At 36.7% G+C, this 24,462-nt stretch overlaps 1 protein-coding gene across 10 annotated transcripts in view; it reads left to right on the top strand.

Annotated features, from left to right (window-relative positions):
- Positions 1–24,462, top strand: part of DOP1A (DOP1 leucine zipper like protein A) — a 68,374-nt gene that overhangs the window by 454 nt on the left and 43,458 nt on the right. For 6 of the 10 annotated variants that reach the window (XM_075747589.1, XM_075747591.1, XM_075747594.1 and 3 more), the window contains exons 2-8: positions 12,012–12,203; positions 13,483–13,664; positions 15,892–16,062; positions 17,662–17,851; positions 18,411–18,509; positions 19,669–19,768; positions 22,367–22,476. In XM_075747589.1, the coding sequence (XP_075603704.1) occupies positions 12,066–12,203; positions 13,483–13,664; positions 15,892–16,062; positions 17,662–17,851; positions 18,411–18,509; positions 19,669–19,768; positions 22,367–22,476 (990 nt within the window). In that variant the 5' untranslated portion in view covers positions 12,012–12,065. Of the gene's footprint in view, positions 1–2,700; positions 2,825–5,157; positions 5,277–12,011; positions 12,204–13,482; positions 13,665–15,891; positions 16,063–17,661; positions 17,852–18,410; positions 18,510–19,668; positions 19,769–22,366; positions 22,477–24,462 lie in introns of those variants that run through there. The other 4 variants (XM_075747592.1, XM_075747590.1, XM_075747586.1 and 1 more) reach the window with 3 other exon arrangements.

The following is a 24,462-nucleotide window of genomic DNA, read 5'->3' on the forward strand; positions in this document are numbered from 1 at the left end:
AGCCTTCCGCTCCCCGGTGCTGTGCCCCGTAGCGCAAAGCGCGCCCGGTTGGGTTTCCCGAGCCTCTTCCCTCCGTCCCCACCCCGGCACCTGCCGCGGGCGCTGCCGGCGGGGCCTGGTGTCGCCCTTCGTGGAGGGGCTTCCTCAGGGGACCTCTTCCCGCCTGGGAACAAGCTCGGCGTTGGGCTGCCAGAGCCGTCCTGCTTTGACCTTGAGCGTGTAAGGGCTGTGGGCCTCTTTTGGGTCAGATTCCTGGCTGGCTGGCTCGGCTGCTTGAGTTGCGTGTGCGATGTTTGGAAGCATACATGGGGCATATGGCTGTCCGCAGTTTGTGAAGTGCACGGTTTAATTTCATCTGTTGATGTAGGCATGGCCTTAAATCTTGTGATGCCCACTTGAAAAGCCTAAATATGTGACAGCTTCTGGTGTTGAATGTTTTTTAGAAATACCATTTGCATGCCTGTAGTAATAACCAGAAAAGCCTAAACAATTTATCTCTTTAAGTATCCTAAAATAAGCTGGAAATGGGGTGCAGGTTTTGATGGGCTTGTTCTGGGTGGCTCAAGCCTTGTATTTTCATTGCTGATTAGCAAGAGCCATTGCACTCTTGGATCTTCTTTCTATGTGCACTAATAGTGAATGTGTTATGGTTCTCAGGGTGACGGCATAAAGTGATACCTGAATTCCAGCTATAGGAGTGTGAAGTGCTGGGAAGACTCTAACTAAATAGTAATGGGCTAGATGCTTGCAGGAAATAAAGCGACATAATACACGGTTGAAGATCGTAGTCTTTCATTTCATTGCCAAGCCTTGGTTTGCCAGTGTTAAATATTTATGCTGGCCTGGCTGTCAGATTTGCTTATTTTTTTATTTAAATATTGGTAACTTTTCAAAAACAAGCTGAAATACACCAGACCTTTTGCAGTTGTAATAATAGTTTGATGTCTAAATATTGTGATTATCCAAAATGTACAGTCATTTTGAATATAACATGGATGAATGTCACGTGGAGGAAGGTCAGTTTGGAAACAGGTGGAATGTCAACAGTATACTTCCAGGTTTTAATTGAAATGAGAGTAGGTGCTTTTGGACACTGTGTAGCCTATAAATGAGAGATGGGGAAGGAGAGACTACTTTTCTAACTTACTGAATCTCTTACTTTCCCAACTTGTTGGTAGCACCTGTGACCATAGATATTTAAACAGCATCTTGCAAAGACAAGTTATCCTATGTCTTCCATTAGTGGAGCGTGTTTCAGTGGATGGTTATGTTCGCAAGTTAGGCCATGTTTATACTCATAGTACTTTTCTTGTGTAAAAATACTTGCATGTTACTCTGACCACTAGAAATACTCATCACATGCATAGCAAGCTACACAGGTAAGAATGCAGTCTGTCTGGTGTATGTGGGCTCAGCCTGTATTCTTCTGTCATTGTTCTCCCTTTGAATAAGGGGAGGACACTTCCATGTGTTCATCACTGGCTTAGTTCTCTTGACCAGAGTTACTGCTGTCCGTACTTAGTGTCTTTGTGCTTAGCTGGGAATGACTGCTTGGGCTGGGCTGACTGAAAATGCTTATTACTACTCTACTTTTTTTCTTTCTTACTTTGGGGGAGATGTGTTATATTAAATATGCAGTGTGTAGAAGAGAACCAAGAAGAGGTATGAACTATGTTGTAAAAAAAACACTGTTGTGAAAATTCTTGAGAAAAATAAGAGATAGAAAAGAAACTAACCTAAATGATACCTGCTAAAGCATGAAGTAGAAAAATGGAAGTAATTTATTTGTATGCACATAAATTGTCTTTCAGATTAATAATCATGTTGCCCTGACTTGTAGCTGAAAAGTAGTTGAATGATAAATAGAAACAGTAAGCAACCTGTTTCTCTCTCAGAGCTTGGGGAGAAGAAACACTGCGGGATCAACCATTTTTCCCCAATAACTGAAACAAGAAATGAGAAAAAAACACCAAAGAGATTCAGTAAATGGTTTTACTAGTCAACACTTCCCTATTTTTATCAGAAACTTGTACTTCAATATAAGCATAAAAAATTATGTAAAGCCAAAGAATGGCACATGGCCTAATTTGGTTTCTAGTATCATTTGCAAAAATCAAAGGGGATTTAACCTTATATTTATATCTTTTCTGGCTTACTCCTGAGGATACAGAGAGCAAACAAGTTTTGGTCCAGCCACTATTTTCAGAACAATCAGAAAAGGATTCTACTTTGCAAATTCCTTTGAAATCCATCTGCAGAATATGTGAAATCAGGTGCATTGCAAAATATAACTACAATCTAGATAACGTATAGGTATATGTATGGCATATGACACTATTTCAGCATTGAAATCAGAATAAAATGATAGAAATGAGTTGAAATTTAAAAATGATGAATTAGTAGTATCTTAGGACCTTGGGGTATAATAAAAGAGGAAGTTGCACAAAGTCTTGCCCAAATGCATTTTATTAAAAGGTTACCTGACTAGGGCAATGGTAAGGATACGAGAACTTCTGACATGTTTCTGTGAAAAGAAATATCAGGGTTGTTTGGAGACAGAATGTTAAACTCACTTGAAGCGACATACTATTAGAATTATGTGTATGGATGAATAAAGGGTTTGTCTAAATCTTCAATTTTAAAGTTATTGTGAGCAAAGAATAAATGAATAAATTATCAGGCCACCTTTTGTTGTTGTTAAGTTGGTAGATTTGATGTTAAACTGTGCATTGGAATGTTTAAAGAGATATCACAATGTGGAGGCATAGCGTTACCCGGGAAGCAGTAGAGTGCTACAAGTATAATGTAAGACAATGAAACTCATGTAAGTCTTTTTTTTTTTTTTTTTTTTTTTTTGTACAAGCTGAAAAGTGTCTGGAAGTTGGCACACTCTCCTTTAAAACAAAGTGTAGTACAAATCTAGGTTTAAACGTAGTCGTACTGATTTGAGTTGGTTTTCCTTGTTATGTTTGCTATGGCTTTTCTGTTTATATATTTCTTTAACTGTATTACTATACTAACTGGATTTACTAGTTTGCTGAGAGTAAAAAGTAAGCAAGAAAGAAAAAGAATACCTCAAGATAACTCTTCTGTTGGTAAATGTTTGGAAATGATCAGAAGAAGAGAGCTAGCTAGTTAAAAAGGAATACTTTTCAGAGAGGGTATAGTGACCATTAGAAGGAGTAAGACTGAAACATGTAAAAGTGAAAATAAATTGCAGTTTATTTTAGAAACCTTGTCTTGTTACTGTGCTCAGACACCTGGAGAGAAGGTAAATATTTGAAATCATGTACTTGCTTATCAATCATTGCTCAACAGAGAGGACAGTAGCCCCAAAGCCTCGTCGGCGCATGTGAGACCTGGGTGGTTCCACTATGGGGCAGGAAAAGCACAAAGCTTATGGTGCTGACAGGTAGTGCGGGAGCCACGGGGAGGGTGCAGTTGTACTCACACCAGAACATGCTCGTTTTCTCTTTGCTAATGATTTTTCCAACCCACCAAACTTGTGTGGTTACCATGGATTTTGGCTGTGTCAGATAAATACCTTCCATATTCTGTTTAGAGTAATCCAGACAGCCTTATTTCTTACATGCTGTCTCAGGATCATTTTATGAAGGTGGGGAAACTGCTAACTGTGCACTGTTGCAGATTTGCATGTGGATAGCTGAAAAAGGCCCTACCAACTCAGGGCTCAAGCCAACCTTTTTTCAGCATGGCAACAGTTTGGTTTAGTCCAGGGAACAGTAGGTGATACACTATATATAATGTAATGCTTAATTTCTGAGTAAGGATTTTGTGTTTCTGTTTGGCTTGGCATTGTCAAAGTGACTGGTTGACTCTAGGAGGTTACATTTCGTATATTAAAAGTCTTAATGTTATATTCTGCATTTGGGATTCTTGTGATGTCAGCCAGGAAACTGAAATGAAGATTGTTTAAAAAGTGCCTTTACCCAGATTGTTTATGTTTCTTTGATGGATGCATTGCTGCTATAATTTAAATTGGGTTTAAAGACAGTAACTCTGTGAACTGAGATGAAATGAAGTTTAAAGAGGAAACCCTCTGCAAACGTGTCAAAAGAGTGCAGGTTAAGTTCTAGGTCTTTGTTTTGGTTTTGTTTCCTTCATATATGTAATTGAATAACAGGGAAATAGTGACCAGTTCTAGATCTAGACTGAAATATTAGTTGTTCAAATATAGTGGTCAACAAAGGGAAGAGGGGGACAAGAAAAATACTTGTAAGTGGGCATTGAAGGATAACCACAAATTCAAAGAAGCATTTCCCCATTTTTCTCTGTTGTGTTATTCTGACTTAAATTGCCATCTGTTTTTTAATAAGACACGTTAGATATTTTGCATAATTTAAAATAAGTGTGGTTATCTGAAATTTTTTTAATTTTAGATGTAAAATGCATGCTGATTATGTTATAGTAGATGGATAATGCAGGAATCATTTGTTGCTAGAAAGGAGAAAACATGGGAAAATATTATTTTAGGAAGAAGAAAGTATTTTCAGTTAATGGTTGACCTGAGTGATAACGAAGAAGATGCAAATCATCATCTTTTATTTACTGAGTGACGTGAGTTCAGATCTGTGAAATCTGAATGTTTGATTTGATCTCACAAAGAATATATTTCAAAAGTAGAAACTTCAGTGTAAGTAAAATTCCACCATTTGTGTAGTGCAAGAGGACTTAACTCTAGAAAAGATGTCTGTTATACACTACTATCACATTGTCACTCGAGCATCTGTTGTGTGCCACTACAATGCTTTCATTGGCTAGTATAGAATCATAGAATGGTTTGGGTTGGAATGGACCTCAAAAATCATCTAGTTCCAACCCCCCTGCCATGGGCAGGGACACCTCCACTAGACCAGGTTGCCCAAAGCCCCGTCCAACCTGGCCTTGAACACTTCCAGGGATGGGGCATCCACTGCTTCTCTGGGCAACCTGTTCCAGTGCCTCACCACCATCATAGAGAAGAATTTCTTCCAAATATCTAATCTAAATCGACCCTCCTTCAGCTTGAGGCTATTACCTTTTGTCCTATTCCTGCAAGCCCTTGTAAACAGTCCCTCTCCAGCTTTCCTGTAGGTCCCCGTCAGGTCCTGGAAGGCAGCTATAAAGTCTTCCTGAAGCCTTCTCTTCTCCAGGCTGTCCTCATAGGAGAGGTGCTCCAGCCCTCAGATCATCTTTGTGGCCCTCCTCTGGACTTACTCCAACAGGTCCATGTCTTTCCTGTGCTGAGGACTCCAGAGCTGGATGCAGTACTCCAGGTGGGGTCTTATGAGAGCAGAGTAGAGGGGCAGAATCACGTCCCTTGGTCACTCTTCTTTTGATGCAGCCCAGGATACACTTAGCTTTCTGGCCTGCAAGCGCAAATTTCTGGCTCATGGTGAGCTTTTCATCCACCAACACGCCCAAGTCCTCCTCAGGGCTGCTCTCAATCCATTCTCTGCCCAGCCTGTAGTTGTGCTTGGGATATGTATTTAGTTTGTTTTATTCAGATTGTTTGAATTCATTTTTAACTGTTAGATGTTGTTAAAATAATTATTTGACATTAAGTCAAAGATTATTTTAACAGAGGAAACCTTTCATTGCTTTATTACAGCAGTGCTTGGAGATCCCTGTAGTGAACAGGGCTGCTTTTTTCCTGGTACGTTGCCACGAACAGTAAGACAGTCCTGAGTAGTATGTAGTTACAGTGCACTAGGGCCAGAAGAAAAGGAATCAGTAGTGTTCTGTTGGTGGGTCTGGAATCAAAATTGCAGTCTAGAGTATCAAACTGTTTTGTAGTTCACCTATTATATATCGAAAAGCTATAATAAAATAGAAGTGAGTAGAGGGATTAAAATGTCACCCTAAACTGGTTTTTAAGAGGCAATTGGAAGAGACACGTGTTTACCAACAAGAGTGAGAAGTCTTTGGTCACTTTCTTCTCTGATAAACAGATAGACATAGATTTGATATGTTTTTACTTTTGAAAAATTATGTTCTAAAGCAAATACATTCCCTAAGAGATTGTTCGTAATGATAAATTTGGTTTTTTAATGAATAGAGAAGTTGATTACTGAAAAGATTTATTGTATGTTCCTTATGAATTTTTAAGCTTCTTACTTGTTCCTCTTTATGAACTTGTGTCTGGTGTAAGTCAGACTTTGGAATACCATAAACAGCAATGGCAGAAAGAAAATTTTATGCTCCTTATGTATGTCCATCAGACTATGCTCAGTGGTAGACCTACAGTTTTATTCCAGTCATCTTTCTTCTGGGACTTCCCATATATCCAAAAGAAGAAAAAGTGTACATAGTTTCTTTTTACAGACAATTTATTTTTAGTGTAATAATAGACATGTTTTGTAGATCCTAAAGCCAGGAGGGAGCACATCCTGTTGAGTACCTCTAACCTCTGTAGTACAAGCCATAGGTTTTTTCTCATTTAATTCTTTTTTGAATGAGAATGACTGTCAGGAAAACATCTCATGTTGATATAAAAGTTGCCAGCATGTGTAATGCACAGATTGCTATGCTGATTTAAATGAATTTTGGCATGGAAAGGAATTTGAACACCTACAGCAGTGTTATTTTTTCTGTGGAAAAATGTAATAAGCTGTTTCCACTTGTGAATTTTGACTGAGTAGAAAAGTGTATTGAGCAGTTATTAATCACAATATTAAATCTTAAGTGTTCTATACTGTTGCACAATACTAATGCGGTCATGCCTAATTGTAGTTAATTATACAATATATTTTTTGTTTTGTCTATTTGGGTAATAGGTCTTTTTTTGCATCTTTCATTACTGTATTGGATAGCAATCAGCCAAAATAACAAGCTCAAACAGTTCTTAGTCTTCAGAAGATGTTAGAGATGCCTCTCTGAAAAATTCTGAAATAAGAGGACTCTGTAGAAAGTCAATTTAGAAATAGAGTTATTAGCTGTAATTGAAAAATCTTTATCTTTGGTGATAGAATAATGTATTTCCAATGTTTGATTTTTGTCTTAAGAGACTAGCCTTGGATCTGCAGTATTTATTTTGCTATTGATGCTTTTAAATGCTTCTGAGGGGAAGCAAAGCATAACAAATTACCAAATGACAAGGCTTCTGTTTTCCATGTATTCAAATATGTGTTTGTGTTAAGTCTATTTAAATAAAAATGTGTTTCTGCAGTTACTAGCTTAGTATGTGGGCACTGTACACAGCTTAAAAAGCAATAGTTCAGTACTGTGAAATTTTTCTCATCTGCTTTTTAATTATCTAGCAGTTCTTTAACTATATGTCCCATAGCCATGCTTGAAACAGTAAACAAAGAAAAACCTTGAAATATTGCAAAGCTGAAACTCTGAGGAAATCAAAGGGACCATGTTTGTGAGCTCAGGTTCTTAGAGTACTTGGGACAGATCTTGAGAATTCTCGAAGTGACATGATGTACACAGATGTGTGCTCCGCAGCGATCAGCCCCTTGACCTGTACCAGAAAGTGACCGTTTCACTGCTGCAGGTTGGTGTGAAGGAGACAAATAGGGCAATTCTGTGAGGCTTGAAAAATGTAAGGGTGGAACAGTAGCAAATCAAACCTGAAAAGGAGCTTTGGGGTACAACAAATACAGGAGAGCTTATGAATCATTGGAAGTCTTATAACTTTGTGATTAAATTGAGACAGAATCTAGATGAAAGCTGCTTTTATTGAATAAGTGTTGATGAAGCTATTGTTCTCAATTGAGTTTCTTTAGCTTCAGTGAACACCACTTAGAGCCTCTTAAACAGGTTACTAACTTGTTGATGTGAGACAGAAGGCTCTTAGGCACATGAGTTGTGAAGGATGAGTGTTTCCTGTGGAAAACACAGCTGTAGCAGTATCATCTTAAAAGGACTCGGAGGAAAACCAATACCACCTCATTGATGACAGGAATTGAAGGCTGCTCTGCAAACACACTATCCACAACCCCCAGCAAAAGGAGAGCCACAGTCCCATATAACTGCTTTCCCTGTCAAAGTCATACTCAAAGACTCTTCTGGATATACCTGGATGCCTGTATTGTGCAGTGTCTGTTTTTTAATCCCCATGAGAAGGTGAAGTGGAAGGTAGTGAGTGTCAAGACCAACTTCTGCAATCGCTTGTGATTTAAATATAGTTTTGTGAAATAGTTTGAAAGTGTATAGCGTTTCTTAAGTAGTTTCTTCCTCATTGATTATAAGCTTTCTGCTCCAACATCCCCATTCCCTTTTTGTCATGCATTAAAAAGAGGCATGGTTATCTAACAGGTCAATGATTACCTATGTCCAGGCTCATGAGAATGTCTGAACCTTCAATCTGAGAAGCTTGTCTCTTCTCATTAGGTATGCCGAAAGGGTAAAAAATGCCAACCAACCAACCAAAAAAACCCAATTCAAAAGCAAAGGATGGTGCTCTACATACCTTTGTTTAAAAAGAGAAAGAAATAAAGAATATTCCAAGGAAAGTTGGCCCTTGTGCTAAATGGTGATTATGGAATGGCAAGATAATTGGTTTATCCTTTGGGCGGTTTGATGGTGTGGCAGAAACTGCTGGTTTTCAATGGTTTTAATCTATGAAATTTTATTATTTATCTCATTTTTCAAGTAGTAAAGCATGAAAGAATAAGGGTGTGTTACTTATGAGATAGACATTACTAAGCTTTAATGTTGTATTGAAAACAAAAAGTAAACCTTGTAGAATAAGCATATTTTTATATGTGAGAGCTAATAAGAATGGGCATTCCTGAAGTTTCAATGATCGTAGTATAAATAGTGCCAGGTTTATAAAAATAATACATAACATATAGAAAGTATCTTCTTTGCATCCCTGGCTTATTATAGCTACTGATAGGATTTGGAAGATCTATTGTCTAAAATAGAGACTCTTCATTGTGGGGGAAAAAATAAGCAAATTCTTTCTCTCCCTGTACCCTCAAACTATGTAAAGCTTATTTTTCTTAACAAACAAACAAAAAACCTCACACAAAACAAAAACCCACCAAAAAACCCCACGAAACCCCATAACCATAAGGTAGTAAGAAAACAGTGTATGTGTTTTCTTCTTTACACAAAACTTTATAATGAATAAATTCGCTGATAACACAAGGATAAATGTGGATATCAATTACATGACAAGACTAAGTTCATTAGTATCAGCTGAAACACGATAGACTTGTCTAAAAGCATTGGTTATTCCATCAGTTGTTATTTTTTTTTATTGTTAAATAGGAAGAGAATATTCCGATCAGTTAGTAAGTCCAATAAAAGCTACCTATTTAACGCTGTGTTCCTGCTGGGTTTGTCTAACCTTTGGTAGTCCTGAATCAGTCTGCTCTCAGCTTTCAGGCTTTTCAGGCACTTGAGGAAGACAGAGCCCCATTTTCCACTCAGCCATAAGTGGTTGCATTTATGCTTTAGCTGGATAAGAAAAGGATGCTAATGCTTTCTTCACTCAGAGAGCATTATTCACTGTGTCAACTTCTTTCTCCATCCTTTGTGCCTCAAAAAATAAGAATTGTGCCGCTTTTGTATGTTGGTTCTTTCTTCTTTTTTAGTGTTAATACTTTATTTTACTTTCAGAGATCAGACATTGGCAGTTCTGCAACTGTCTCTTTGAGAAATCTGTTGGTATTCTACAGCTTTTTCAAAGCATATCTGATCTTTTTCTGGACTTAAAATAAATATGTTTATTATAAAATGAAATCACATGAAATACTTTTTTAAAATAAAAAGTGAGATCTAAGTGCTTTATGCCAGTGGGGTATCATGAAATCTATCAATTTGGCACCCAGAATATGTTTTTTAAGTAATGATTTGCGTTCTGTTCTGCCTTGGAGACAATCTGTCATTGTTAGTCTGCCATCAGAATCAAGAGGGCAAGAGGTTTATAATTATTGGCCTTTTTATTCACTTCTGCTATCCCAGCTCTTTTTCTTCCTTTTGTCCATCCCTTTCTTGTTTTTCGTTCTTGCAACTTTCCTTACAATGCTGAGAAAGCAGATGATAAGCAGTATGAGGAGAAAGATAGTAGTAAGGATAAAGAAATGATTAAGCAGAATTTTGTTTCTTCTGTAGAAGAAGAAATAAATGTGATGATGGCAGAAGAGAGGCTTGTCTGGCACCTTACATGTGCCCCCACATGAAAGGTCAGGGGTAAAAGGGTTCTCAAAAGTCCCTCTCCACGACTGAGAGTGGTGGTGTACTGTCTCTGACTGAAGCAACACTTTTTTTTAACGTGCATCTTGCACTTAAAAAAAAAAAAAAAAAAAAAAAGGGGGTTGGGAGGATTAAAGCTGGATTCTTGTCAATTTATCTTCAGAAGCACCTGCTAACTAAAGCAGCAAAAAGGAGGGAGCAAAAATCTGCTAGGGCACTTGATGAGATTATGGTCATGGTATTTCAAACCTGATTTACTTCTGTCTTAATTTGGAGGTGTCAGAGTACAGCTTGCTTCATTTTACCTTTTGGAGTGGTGAAAGGTAATACAGTACTAATAGTGGCGTAATTTGTAGGTTTTGGGATCGTTTCAAGAAAATGGGAAGGAGTTGTCCTTCAGGTAGCTGAAAATACTGGGTAAGCAGTCCCAGGGTTTTATCAGTGGCTCACTCCTTATGAGGAATGTTGACAAAGTTAATAAATAGCAGCTTCATAGCCATTTTGAGGAGAACACTATTTGAAGGGAGGGATGGATATAGTACAAATCAAGTAAAGATTTATCTCCGTCAACTGTAGAACCAGCAGAAATCAGAATGTCACTTTTTATTTCTGCTAATTCTTCTGCTCTATTATTTCGTATACATTTTTCATTTCAAGCAGTCCTGCTATTTTGTCATGTTGCTGCTCACTGGGAATAGGGGGCAACGAGGCATGTTCTCCATTCATTTTGGAAGGGCTCACTGAAGCCCCTGTGTTCAGCATGACTCTATCTATTGTACCTGATAGGCTGACGAATACAGCTTCTTTATACCTGTTGTATGATTTGTTTGGGTTTTTTGTTCTACCATGCTTCAGCCTGTGCTTCTGCATGCAATTTTCTTCCCATTTTCCTTTGAGACAGAAGAGAGCAACATCTGCTGAGTGTGAAGTCTCTTCTGAAGCTGGGTATCAGAGAGAACTTCCCAAAAGATCCCAATTAAAAGGGGCAAAAAAGCTGCCTTTTTCACAAACCTGCTACATTAGGATTGCCCATCATGAGTTGTAATTGCTTGGGGTTAAAGTAGCTTAAAAAACATATTTCTTTTAAATAGTGATTGAATTTCATGAAATGAATAGTGTATGGCCTATAAAAGTATGAGGTGGTGTTTCTGGAACTGGAATATCTTAATTACTTCGTGTAGACTACCACGCGATGGAAATATACGGAGAAGATTGCAAAAGCCTCTGATTAACAAAACACTAGCAAACATATACTTTTGTTGTGCGTGGATGATGATAATAGAAAAACAAAGTAGAGTTTTATCCCTGAATTAGAGTACCAGGTCTTGTAAAAGGAAGTGTTGATGTGTGAAAGTACTCTTGAATGCTGCGTGACTCTTATATGTGTCCTTCATTCTTGTCTTCTGCCTGGATGTGATTCAGAAAGATTGGTGTCTTCTGTTTTCAGAACGGCTGATTTGAGGAAAGGTGGGGTTTTCTGGTGAGGGACCCAGAGGAGGGAAAAAGAAAACAAAAAATCCCTTTGTTGTATTTAGAATAAACAGTGCTTTCGGGAGGAGCCAGGCATTAATTTTCTAGTTTTTTGTTTGATTTGTGCAGTTGTTTTTTGGTGGTTTGTTTTTGGTTTTTTTTAAACAGGACTTGATAACAAATCTACTCTTTTCAACATGTGTTAAACATTTGTGTGCAATATGTTAGTTGTTGTATAGGATTTGCTGTAAACAATTTCAGATTAATATTTTGTAATACCTTTGAGGAAAATGTAGTGCTCTTTATACAAAATTGTTTTAATAACATGTTGCTGGAAACGATTGTTTCAGGGTTGGTTGTGGGTATCTTTTTTTTTTTTTTTTCCCCAACAGGTAATGTCTGTACATGAATTGCAAGCTAGTTTCTAGTGGGGACACCGTGGGAGGATGAACACGGAGGAGCTGGAGCTACTGACTGATTCCAAGTACAGAAACTATGTAGCAGCTGTTGACAAAGCACTGAAGAACTTTGAATATTCCAGTGAATGGGCAGATTTGATATCGGCACTTGGAAAGCTAAACAAGGTAGATCAGGCAGACATTCTTGGAAAAGATTCAGAAACTGACAAAGGGTACTGGTTGCAAAATACAGAAGTGCAAGGTTCTAGCAGTCTAATATTCTTGCAAATATTTGAGCAGTCTGAGCCAAATGTTGGGTGTGTGCAAGGAGTGAACAAATCAAACAAATGCCTTTCTAAGACATACAGTTGAACCCTTTGTAATTCTAAGTAAAGGGAAAAGTTATTTACGTTTCTAGTGGAAATGATTGCAACATCTATTTTATTACTAACATTTACTTCTAATCTCATTCAATGTTATTGAAATAGTGTGAAAAATAGTAGCCAATGTAAATATCAGCAATATTTTTATGAAGCATGAGTTATAAAATGGTGCTCAAATCATTCATTGACCAAAGAATGTTACTGTTCTGATTTGTTTTAGCACTTATAAGTTGAATGTATAATATCATCGTGATCTTTAATAGCAGTTTACAAATGAATACAGATCCTGATATCTGTAAAAACCTTGTTCTAATCAGTCCTGTGTGTTTATAGGGATCTCCAGTGAGGGTCATAGTTCCCTTTGTACACACACATTTTACCAATGTGAAGCTTTGCAGAATTTGGCATAGAAAATTACAGGTCTGAAGCATTTACATTCTACCTTTAAACTTTGTGGAAAATCAAGAATGACAGTACAGTTGGCAATGCCAATGGCATAATTTCTTTGTTTAAACTCCCATTTCTTCAATATTTTTTCATTGTAATAGTTCTTGCTGCACGGGCATACAAAGTGAAGGCTATGATATTGGGAAAGAAAAATCTAAAAATGTAAATACAACTCAATGTTCTAGTCCTGAAGTGATTCTATAGTTTCAGGCAGTGGTAAAGTTTCGTACATTTTCTCACTTTATGGCGGTTTCTTAAAGTTATCCCTAACTGACCGCTCACAGTTTAGTAGTCCTCTTTGAGCTTCTGGTAATTGATTTTAACAATGGAGGTAGTAATTTTTGTCCTCAAAAGGATGAGTAAAATGAAATGGACAAGCTGTAGGGAAGGAGCCCCTTCCAAGTGAACTTTTAAATGCCTTGACAATTCCATCTATAGCAAGTGTACAAGTGAAAGGCATTGCAAAGAAAAAGCTCCACCCTACATCTTGAAAGGTTGTTGGGGTTTTTTGTTCTTGTGTTGCAATCTAGGTATGTGTTGTGACTTACTGACCATGTTCAGGAACTAATTTATAAAATGTGCATTTGATGTTTAACTTGTTTTGTGCTGTTTTTCTTAATGTGTTGATTTATCAGGTACTACAGAACAATGCGAAGTACCAGGTAGTACCGAAAAAGCTGACTATAGGCAAGCGCTTAGCACAATGTCTTCATCCAGCTTTGCCAGGAGGGGTTCATCGGAAGGCACTTGAAACATATGAAATAATTTTCAAAATCATTGGGCCCAAGCGTTTGGCCAAAGATCTTTTCCTCTACAGGTACACTAATTTAAACAACCAAATTGCAATAATTCCAAATGCATAGTTGAGATGCTCTTGTTTTCTTACATTTTATGTTAATAATATTGCTTAGTTACATAGCAGGAATCAAGCAATTTCTTTCCCTCATGTTACTGGTGCTTTTGTAGTAGAAATATTGTATATGAGAAGATAAACAGATCACCTAAACTTTTCTTAGGAGCAAATTTTAGTGCTAGAAAACCTAGAATTTATTATTGCTTCATTGAAATAAACAAAGTTTTATGTATGTATGTACAGTAATTGAAATGGTAACATTCACATTTTCTAGTATTCACATTTTCTATTGTAATCTAAGTGGTATTGGAAAAGAATTTGAGTATAGTTTATTGCAAGAAACTTTCTCTTCCAAACAATCAAATCAACAGAACAGAAAGATTATCTGTTTTGTTAGAATGGGAGGCAAGTACAAAATTTTTCTCGCTGTCAGTCCCTAGAACTGATGATAATGAAAAGGAAGGATAACCTTCAAAAGTAAGTGCAGTGAAATATACTGATTCCTAAACCTCCAGTAGGTTTTTGATTTGGCAAGACATTAAGCTATTTATTGTATAAGGCATAGAGGGATATATGCATATGGGTATACACAGTCACACATGGTTCTTCAGCTATCCCTGGAGATGAAAATTTCATCAGTTTGAGAAATAGTAAAATAAAACAGAATTCTGTTTAGGTAGCAAAGGTGCATATTAATGCTTGGAAATAAATCGTATGCCTTAACATCAGCTATTCTGTCTTGCATTGTCAAGATGTTTACATTTGGCGAGGGAGAGGAGAGGAGTGTCTCAGTTCTGTGTTTCCACGTGTTTTTGAAGATTCCGTGAACTCATAGCTCACTTCTCACTTGTGCAGTGAGTCAGTGGCTGCAATATCTTGTTAACAATAAGTTCTAGGATAGTGGAAAATGCTACCTTGTGTAATGTAACTAAAAGCCATTGTTACTGATGCTTGGGAGAAGACTGACATTCACATTAAGGCATTATCAAAGATTCCAGTATTTTTCATGAAAGCAGAATGACACTGTCTGAACATCAAATCTTGAAGGATGAGCCTTACAAAGAAAGACTGTGGGGTAGTGTGCTGGGTGTTGAACAAAAAGACATTTTCTGCAGAAAAAAGAAACCAATTGACAGTGGCAAAAGGGTAGTTATTTTTGCCTTTATCTATCTAAAAGAATTCTTACACATATTTTTGTACTTTGCAAAGATTATTTTTTTGTCCCTGAAACATAGATAACACTGTATCCACAAAGATTTTTTTTTTTTTTTTTAATAGTAGATTTGTAGGTGTATATTTTAAGACCCTTGTCTCAAACTTAACCTTTTTTACTGTTCTTTCATTTTCTTGTTCATATGTCAGGTATCTTCTGACCTGAGTCCTCAGTGATATTGAAAATTGCAGTTGTGTTCAACATGCCTTTGATTATTGGTAGTGTTTGTAGTAATTTATGATATCTAGTAGTAGCAATAGCAAAAATGGTTTTAGTATGTAGGTAACTTCTCCTTAGCTGATCACATTTGTAACTTTCATGAACTTATGCTTACATTCGTAGTGAATTCAAAGCATACTTCTAATGTTTTCAGTCCTTTAAATGCTACATCATGAGCAGTGGTTTTATTGTTAGTTTGAGAATCTGTTTTCAGACTGAATTTCTCAAGTAAATGTATACTCTGTTCCTACTTAACAGTATAAATGTCTTAAAATTTATCTTTAGGTTACTTGGTCAAGTAAAACATCATTATTTTTCTTTTCTTACAGAAAAATATTTCTATAAATTTCCTCACATGTTCTCATCCATTTTTGTTTTTTCTTAGTGAGTGCAAAGACAATTTTTTTTAAATAAATTTGCCATTGTTATATAGTTCAGCATGGGCAAAAATAACATTTTGTCTTGCAGAGATGCTTCTGGTTTATTGTGTTTGTTTTATTGGTGAAAGATGCAGTCATTTCTGGGCCTTTGGTGCTTGCTATCACAATACTAATAAAGGTCATAATATTAATCCTGACATACCAACTTGCCAGTCTGGAAGGCAGTCATATTGTGTGGTGGTCTATGCCTGTGCAAAAGTCTAAGATAAAAACCTGATGCTTATAACCACACCGGACATGCCTGTAACAGTCTTAAGCTATAAATGAAATTGTGACACATGAGAAGCTTCCTAAAAAATATAAATTTTATTTTTCACAGTTCTGGACTATTTCCACTCCTTGCCAATGCCGCTATGTCTGTCAAACCAACGTTATTGAGTCTGTATGAAATTTATTACCTCCCTTTGGGGAAAACATTGAAACCAGGATTGCAAGGACTGTTAACTGGGATTTTACCTGGGTTAGAGGAGGGGTCAGAGTACTATGAAAGGTAAGGATAGGTATGTTAATAAGGTGATATGCTTGATTTGGGTGTTTTGTTTGGGGGGTTTTTTTGCTGTGACTTTTCATTATTACTTGTGTGTGGATTCTTTTTTTAAGATAGGTGGTATTTCATTTCATCCAGTCATATTAATTGCAATGGAATAGTGTAGTAGAAGATTCTTAACATTAATTATAATAAATTAACTGTTAGTTGTTTCAAAGGGAATTGACGTTAAGTAGACTTAGTGTTATATGTTGGTCTCTTCTCCCAAGTAATAAGTGCTAGGACAAGAGCAAATGGCCTCAAGTTGCACCAGAGGAGGTTTAGATTCGATATTAGGAAAAATTTCTTCACCGAAAGGCTTGTCAGGCATTGGAACAGGCTGCCCAGGGAAGTGATTGAGTCACCATCCCTGGAGGTATTTAAAAGACATGTAGATGTGGTGCTTAGGGACATGGTTTAGTGGTGGGCTTGGCAGTGTTAGGTTAATGGTTGGACTCGATCTTAAGGGTTTTTTCCAATTAAAGGATTCGATGATTCTTGTTACGGATTGAGATAATGTAACAATTTAGGAACATGCTGCTTGTTTCTTTTCCATGGTTTTCCTCTAAGGTGATACTTCCATATTATTCCTGGTCTAAATACATACCTTAGCTGAATTTAAGATAACAAAGCTTCCATTGTAAAGATTTAGTGTTATGATATCTAAATTGTCATTAAACCAGCTATGTAAGAGACAGCAATAACCCACCTATCTTTATAGGTTATTGCTCTATTTCTAGCAGAGTGGCCTGGGAAGTAATAGCTCTTCTTATCCAGCAAGCCTAAGGCCTCATTGAGTTATCTTGACCTTGGTGTCTGAAGTGCTGGGGTAGAATCTTAAAATGTTGAAGTCACACTCCAAGGCTTTGAGTTCTTGGAGTTGTTCACATGCTTACATATTCTTGATATTTCCAACTTCAGAAGCTAGAAATTTCACAACTGGTATGTGAAAGAGCAATTTAACATTGTCTTTTTCTATTTCTGCATAGGTAGATACACACAGTGTGGTTGGCATCACTACAGCAGGGAACAAGGGCTACTCAGCTTGCCTCCCAGGGCCTGCCAGAGGGTGTAGAGGTGCTGCCACATGAGTGGGGAGAAATGAGGATGGGGATGGGATTGCTTGTGCTCAAAGAACTGTGATATTTTTATGCCCTGTTCTTGCTAGAAGTGCTTAGTGCAAGGAATAAGAGGGCAAAAGCCATTTACTTGATTCTTTTCTTCAGTAGCTGTGCCTTCCTGCTGTGTCTCTGAAACTTCTGTTTGTAGCAACACTTGGCTTTAGCAGATGAGGAAGTTATTTGGCTCTTTGAATGTAAGGAGTACATAAGGAGAAGCTGTGGGCAGGCAGAAGCATTTTGCAAGCCAGATTCACCCACACACTTGCTAGCTGGATCACTCTGTTCAGGCTGCATTACAAGGTTCAGTGTATAATTTGGGCTTCTCTTGGCCTCTTAAAAGAAAGTTTTGACCTTCCTGTAACAATGTATATTTAATAAAATTGGGGGCAGTGGTAAGGAATGTGATACATGCCCTAATTCAGCTGACTTGATTTTACTGCAGAACAAACACATTGTTGGAGAAGGTTGCCTCGGCTGTGGATCAGTCGGCGTTCTACAGTGCTCTCTGGGGGAGCCTTCTCACAAGCCCTGCAGTTCGCTTGCCTGGGATCACCTATGTCCTCTCCCATTTGAACAGGAAGCTTTCAATGGAGGATCAACTCTACATAATTGGCAGTGACATTGAATTAATGGTAATGTTTTCTTGGAACAATGCAGATATTGGTGTTACTTATTTGTATAAAAATATAATGCCAGGGGGGTTTAGATGTCTTCTCTATCTTTGAACGTAGCCTTTGAAGAGAGAAAAATGCACGTTTGTTTACTATAGCTCCAGTTAAGCTGATGTTTTTGTGCATAAGTGTTGCAAAGCTGAGTTAATGTTTCAAAACTGCTTTGGTTTTGTATAAAACTTTCCATTCATGACACGCTTCAGTTAAAAATGATTAAGTCTTGTTATATTTTTTGAAAAATATATAGACTATTATTTTGTCTTTTAAACTTATATTAAAAACCAAAAGCTTAATGTTTGTATAGTTCAGGGAATCTATGTTGATTATGTGTTTTGTCAGTCATGAAACTTTTTATTTTCCTGTTTTATCTTGTTTCATTATTCAAAATTTTAAAATAACGTCATTTCGTACCCATCACTACTTATAAAAAACTGTTCTTATTTTGTGACCATTCTCTTTTATCTACCTTCTTAAAATAATACAGTACATAACTATTTTGGTGGGTCTGCCGTTACTTCAGGTGGAAGCAGTAAGCACATCAGTGCAAGATACCAGTGTTTTAGTACAGAGGAGCACGTTGGACCTTATCCTTTTTTGTTTTCCTTTCCACATGAGTCAGGTAGGTTATTAACATGAGAGATGGATTGGCAAACTCCTAAATGTATTCCACTTCTTCAGTCAGTAGCAGTAGTTAATTGGTCTTTTGTTAATGATTTTCTTCAAGTTTGAACAAGAGTCATGTGTAAGAGTTTCTGTGATAGGTTTGGCTGTTCTCATGTTGTGATCACTGCCCTTCTGCTTTTTAACTTGATGTGTTACCTCTGAAGTTAACTTTAAACTTCTGTGTATGCAAACTCAGTATAAATTATGATATTTAGTCTATGCAGAAGCTTTTAATTTACTCTATATTTGATGAGAAAACAAATTATTTGTTCATGTGCAAGTTTCCAATTCTCTGTTTTTAAAAGCAGCAAAAGTTAATTCTCTTAGCGTAACTGATTCAGAACACTAGACAATTGAAAATGATTATTGGTTTTGGGTGAGTAGTTTGCCCTAGCAGTAGTGAGACATAGATTTTACAATTTCTAGGGAATGTTTTTTGGACTGCATTTATTGTTAGTCACTTTTTGTTTTTAAATGATCCATGATTTATTTTACTCCTGGGGGAAAACTTATACAAGGTTGATTCTCACCTTGTTAGAGATTATGGAAAACCTGGGCTTTCCTGTAAAAAACAAAACAAAACAAAAAAAAACCCCAATCCTGTGTTCTTGCTTATAGAAGTGGTTTGTTCACATTTATCAGTTACTATAGGAATACTTGGAGTATCTCTAGGTACTGGAATGGTGAAGTTATCAATACAACTCTTTTTTTTCTTAATATTAGGACTTACACAAACATTTAAAGTATTAAGAGATTGAAAGGTATTTAAAATTCTTCAGTGATTTTTTTTTTTTTTTGTATGCTGGATTTTAGTTGAATTTACTTCCAAGGCTTTTGGCTAATAAACAAAATGGCATGCCTTGTAACAAAAATGAGCTGTTAATGGATTCAAGTATTTTTGCTGTTCATAAAGGGTGCATATTATTACAAAGTATCTGTTCCAAATAGTAATCATATTTTGCTTTCCTAAGAGGAAGATTATGTTTTCTTGTAATATTCTGAATTCAGAAATGTCAGAACATGAAATTAACTATGTTTTAGTGCACATTAAGCTGCTAGCATAAAAAAGTGTTACTTTTCATAGTTAAATTTAATAGTGTTTCTAAATTCTTCAGGCAACACGTCCAGACATGATCAGAATTTTGTCAGCAGCCCTTCATGTAGTACTGCGCAGGGATATGTCACTCAACCGAAGGCTTTATGCGTGGCTTCTAGGTAGGTTTGTATTTCATTTCATTGTTCACTAAAAGTGGTAGAAGGATCATATGTTCATTAGCAGTATTTTGCCATATTGCAGAGAGAGGCTCTTGGAAAAATGAAATACTTAATTTGTATCATAAGGAGGAAAGGCACTATCTCTCTCCATGGACATAAAAGATGAAGAATGTCATGCTGGAACTCTTTCCTAGTATATAAATTATTGTTACATTTTTCTATAGCAGCAATTACTGGCCACATTCGGGGTAGAGCCTGGTGCACTAGGCCCATGTAAATAGACACTGAAAGGCAACTTTTGTCTCCCTAAGAATATAAAATGAAAAAAACAGAGAACAGGCATTATAGAATGTAAATGGCAGTTGGAATACAACTGGATGAAAATAAAAGAATGTTGAAAAATGTTGATATTACATTGATGGAGGCTTGAATATGCAAACTTTAGATATTTGCATGGTTGAATTAACAAATCACTGATCACTTACGTTCTCCATGCAGCTAGAACATTATTTCAACTCCCTTCTGGGGTAAAAATCATTCTGTGACAGGACAAACACTTTTACTTCTGCCAAATGGCAGAATATCAATACAATACACATTTAGTTTTTTATACAAAACCAGGGCGTAAGTAGAAGAGGATAGCAGAGAACAATAGCTAATTAGAAGACTCTTAACTATAAGGAGTGTTTAGAAAACTAGAAATTAGTAAATTTTAGAAAATGTTTACTCTTATTCAGCCTTGTTAGTTTAAGGAAATGAACCCTGTGGTCACATGAAACTGGCCTGTTACTCTTTAAAACCACTTTTAGCCCACTTTGAGTGAAGTCAGGGTCTCTGATATGGGAGCATCACAGAAACTGGAGACTGAATGGAGAGACATAAAGTGGTTTCTCTACTTGAGGGGAAGGCTGTTTTATGGTCTGCTGTTACTTTTTTTGTTTGGCTTCCCAGCTCACCAGCAAGTGCTTCTCAGGCTACCCAGAACCCTTCTCAGCAGCTCTTGCATCTTTCCTAGCTAGTTAAGATATCGGAGGCAGGTAGCCTGTGGGTGATTGGGAGCAAGGAAGTAAGTAGTCAAGGGACACGAGAGAGAACTGAAGTTACAAAGGGAGGGATGAAGTCAGTGACAGGTTTTTTTGTATGAGGGGATTGGTTTTGTTGCTGTAGAAGTTGCAGGGATTTAGAAGATAAATATGAAAAAATCCCGGTTTCTTTAGTTAATCGTTTCTCCAGACATTAACTCGTAAATTACTCATCTTTTAAAGAAAGACCGTGAAATGCACTGTCATGATACATACCTACATTTTCCAGTTTCAGGGGAAAAAAATTGCAGAATAAACACTGCACTAATGTTTCATCTAAATTTGGTGGGTTAGATATGTCTTTTTGCTGTCATTGAAAGATACTTGATGTGCTTAAAATATCATGCTGCTTTTTTACTTATGGAAACTTCTTCTACAGCTATTTCATGAGCATAGTCTCCACTGAAAGATAATACAACTTCAGAAGATAGTATTACAGTGACTGTTCCTGGTCCTGTTTTGTGAACAACTAGTGCCTCCATTTGCTATATATTTGGACAGACCTTCTGGCAATATAGCTTTTTTTCTTGTTTTTCTTATGACATTGTGTTGCTTTTGTATCATCATGATATTCTACTCCTAATATAAAACATTGTGTGAGGTTAACAGTGTGGGGTTACACTTAAAAGTGTAAGTTACGTTGTAAGATTCCCTGAAGTCTGAATGTTCTGTATAATATTATTTAATTCCAGTGTTAGCTATTCCTTCCTGTTGTTTTATAGCTGGGAGTGGTCTATTAACATTCTCTAGGCATAAAAATCGCATTACATCTCTTTAAATCCAGGTTAGCTTAACCATTGTTAACAGTGGTTATTTTAAGTTACTGCTAAAGGGCATGTATCTTCTCAGGCTTTCCCTCTATTTTGTCACTTCAGGACAAAAACTGGAAAACACTTCTGTGGAATGGGGTTATATCCTGACTGACTTCTTGATATTTTTTTGATTGTTATTTTTAATATATATTTTTCTTAAGTGTGTTTTTTTTGTAGAATAAAAAATTTACTTGGTAAAAGATACAAACTTACAAAACAGAGGTCTATCTCCTTCATGTAATTTTGAATAACAAAATTGATTTTGTGTAATATGACTAATATCCTAAGTGCCTTAGTCATGTCAGCGTGTTTTTGTGATCATCTCTTTATATTTAAAATACTGCATTTTGTGTTATCATAATATTTTAATATTTTTGTGGGACATTGGGGTTTTTTGAAGATACTCTAGGACTATGTGGTTTGTGCAGTGTTTGTGAAGATTTGTTTCTTTTGTACAGGAAGTAATTTGGTTAATAATGTACTTAAAACTAAAATTTGTAATTTGTGTGCAAACTGCTTGCATGGAAGTTTCACTTAAGTTTCCTGTATTAAACTCTATAAAATCATTTTTCTCTTGCCAACATTACTTGGACTTCATCTTGGTAAGTTATCAGTGCTAGTGTGTTGGTTTCTAGTTTAAAGAAATTGGCAAAATATTCTATTGAGACAAATACTTATTTACATTGTCTTTTCTTTGCTTGAAGGTTTTGATAACAATGGTGCCCTTATAGGACCCAGAAGTACAAGGCACAGCAATCCTGAGGAGCATGCCACTTACTATTTCAACACCTTCTCTAAGGAGATGTTAGTCCAGGTAGCTATACAATGTTTTATTGTGGCATATATCTTCATAAATGGATGCTCATCAAAGTTGCGTATCTTTATCTTTTGCTTGCCATTTCAGTGTGACCGTGTAATTTCTGTCTTTTTGTGGTCTCGTGTCCTACTCTTCTAAAACCTTCTCAGTGGAAAAATGAAGAAGTCGAATAATGTATTTCTTTAGAATAACAGTATGATCAGGACAAATGTTAGATTTCTCTCTCTCCTCTTCCACAATGAATGTAGCATACACGGAAGATATTTGATTATGAGCCCAGCATACTGGAGCCTGTTCTTTCATAAAACAGAATTGGAGAATTCTCTTCTACTTCTGTAGATACAGAAACTCCTCTGTGTCTTGGGAACTGGGAAAAAATTTGATCAGATAGCACTCAGAAGATCTGAGTAAGAAGAATCTTCCTCCCCTCTAGGCAAGTAGAATGTCTTTTCTGCTGTCCATTGGCAGTCAGGAATAGTTGAGCAAACTGGCAGTCATACCATTTGACCTTGTGAAGTGAGCTGAGATCACCTGGCCTCAAGAACTGTGCTCCATCTCTTGCAGTAATTAAAGTATACAAATGCCTTTCAAGATGATGTGAGTCTGATGTTGAAATCGGGAGACATTTTATCATTAAGGCAAATTGATAGGGTCAGGATTTTTCTGATAGTCAGAACTGAGGTGCTATACATGGGAATGAGAGTGGGGATTCCAGTATTAGTACCTGACACAAGAGTATTTAGCTTATCACAACTTGAAGCTGATATCCAGCACAGGGCTAGTGCTTTCAGTTTTATCTGAAGGTAATGAGATCTGCTGTTCTACTAATGAGGAAGAGACCCCAGAATTCCAGCACAGCAGGGACCTCGTTGGCACTTTCTTACCCTTCTCTTGTCACCCTTCTGCCCCATGGCAGATGATTCAGAAATTATCCAAGTGTAGAGGAGATGCCTGAACAAGATACAGTTTCACACGTACCTTCTATACAGAATGTAGTGAGCTTTTGGCAACATTTAGGCATTTGTTAATAGGTTGTGGTCTTCCTTTTACATCTGTCCATCTTTCTAGCTTAATCAGCGTCATGAAAGCTTTTCTGCTGAAAAGACTAACAACACTATAGAGTTGATAGAGTCCATTTGATTTTTTTTATTTTTGGTAGCAGGTACTACTGCTACAGTAGAATGGAGAGTGGCCATTTTTTATAACTAGGATAATTCACTTGTCTTTTGCTTTAGAATTTTTTGCAGACATTAAAATCAATGGCTTGCTCTACATAATACAAATTGCATATGCCTTCTAAAACCATTTGCTACCTTTTGAAAGACTTCAAAAGCGTTACTCCTTTCTGCCTTCTTCCCTAGCAGCCTCTTTGTGTGTTCTTTTATCCAGTCCACCCCCATCTTATTCATTGTTACAATGTACTGAAAATTATGGCATTCTAAAGGCATATTCAAGTAGAGAAGATTTTTCTTTCAGGATACTGGCTGATAATACTTGGTTTATAACAGATAGCAAGGTCAAACCTGTTTTCCTGCCTCTCTTCTTTCTCCTCCTTTTTTAGAAGCTGTAAAGGAAACAAACTAGTTTTGACTCAGGCAGTGAAACCAGCCAAAGAGAGAAAACTAAGCAAAATCTGTGGCAGTTTCGTTGGGCTTTTTTAATTCTGTAGGTCATTCCATAAACTGCTTCAGTGTAGAAACTCAGTTTTCTCATTTGTTTTGAAGTTGTCGTCGGTATCTAGTCAATCAAGACATTTTTCTACCACATACATGGGTATATCCTAGATCGACAGATTATTATTTATTAAGCCCTTAATATCTACATGCCTTACCTTCTCAAACAACTTCTTCATCACTTTTCACGTCTTCTCTTTTATTCTTATGAAATTTTGAGTTGGTATCTGTTTATAATATTTCATTTTGACTTAAGGTATATAAGAGTTACCAAGTTCTGTTCCACAGAAATATTCTCCTAGGCAAAGTT

Source organism: Balearica regulorum, chromosome 3, assembly GCF_011004875.1.
Source record: "Balearica regulorum gibbericeps isolate bBalReg1 chromosome 3, bBalReg1.pri, whole genome shotgun sequence".
In the NCBI taxonomy this organism is placed as follows: Eukaryota; Metazoa; Chordata; class Aves; order Gruiformes; family Gruidae; genus Balearica; species Balearica regulorum.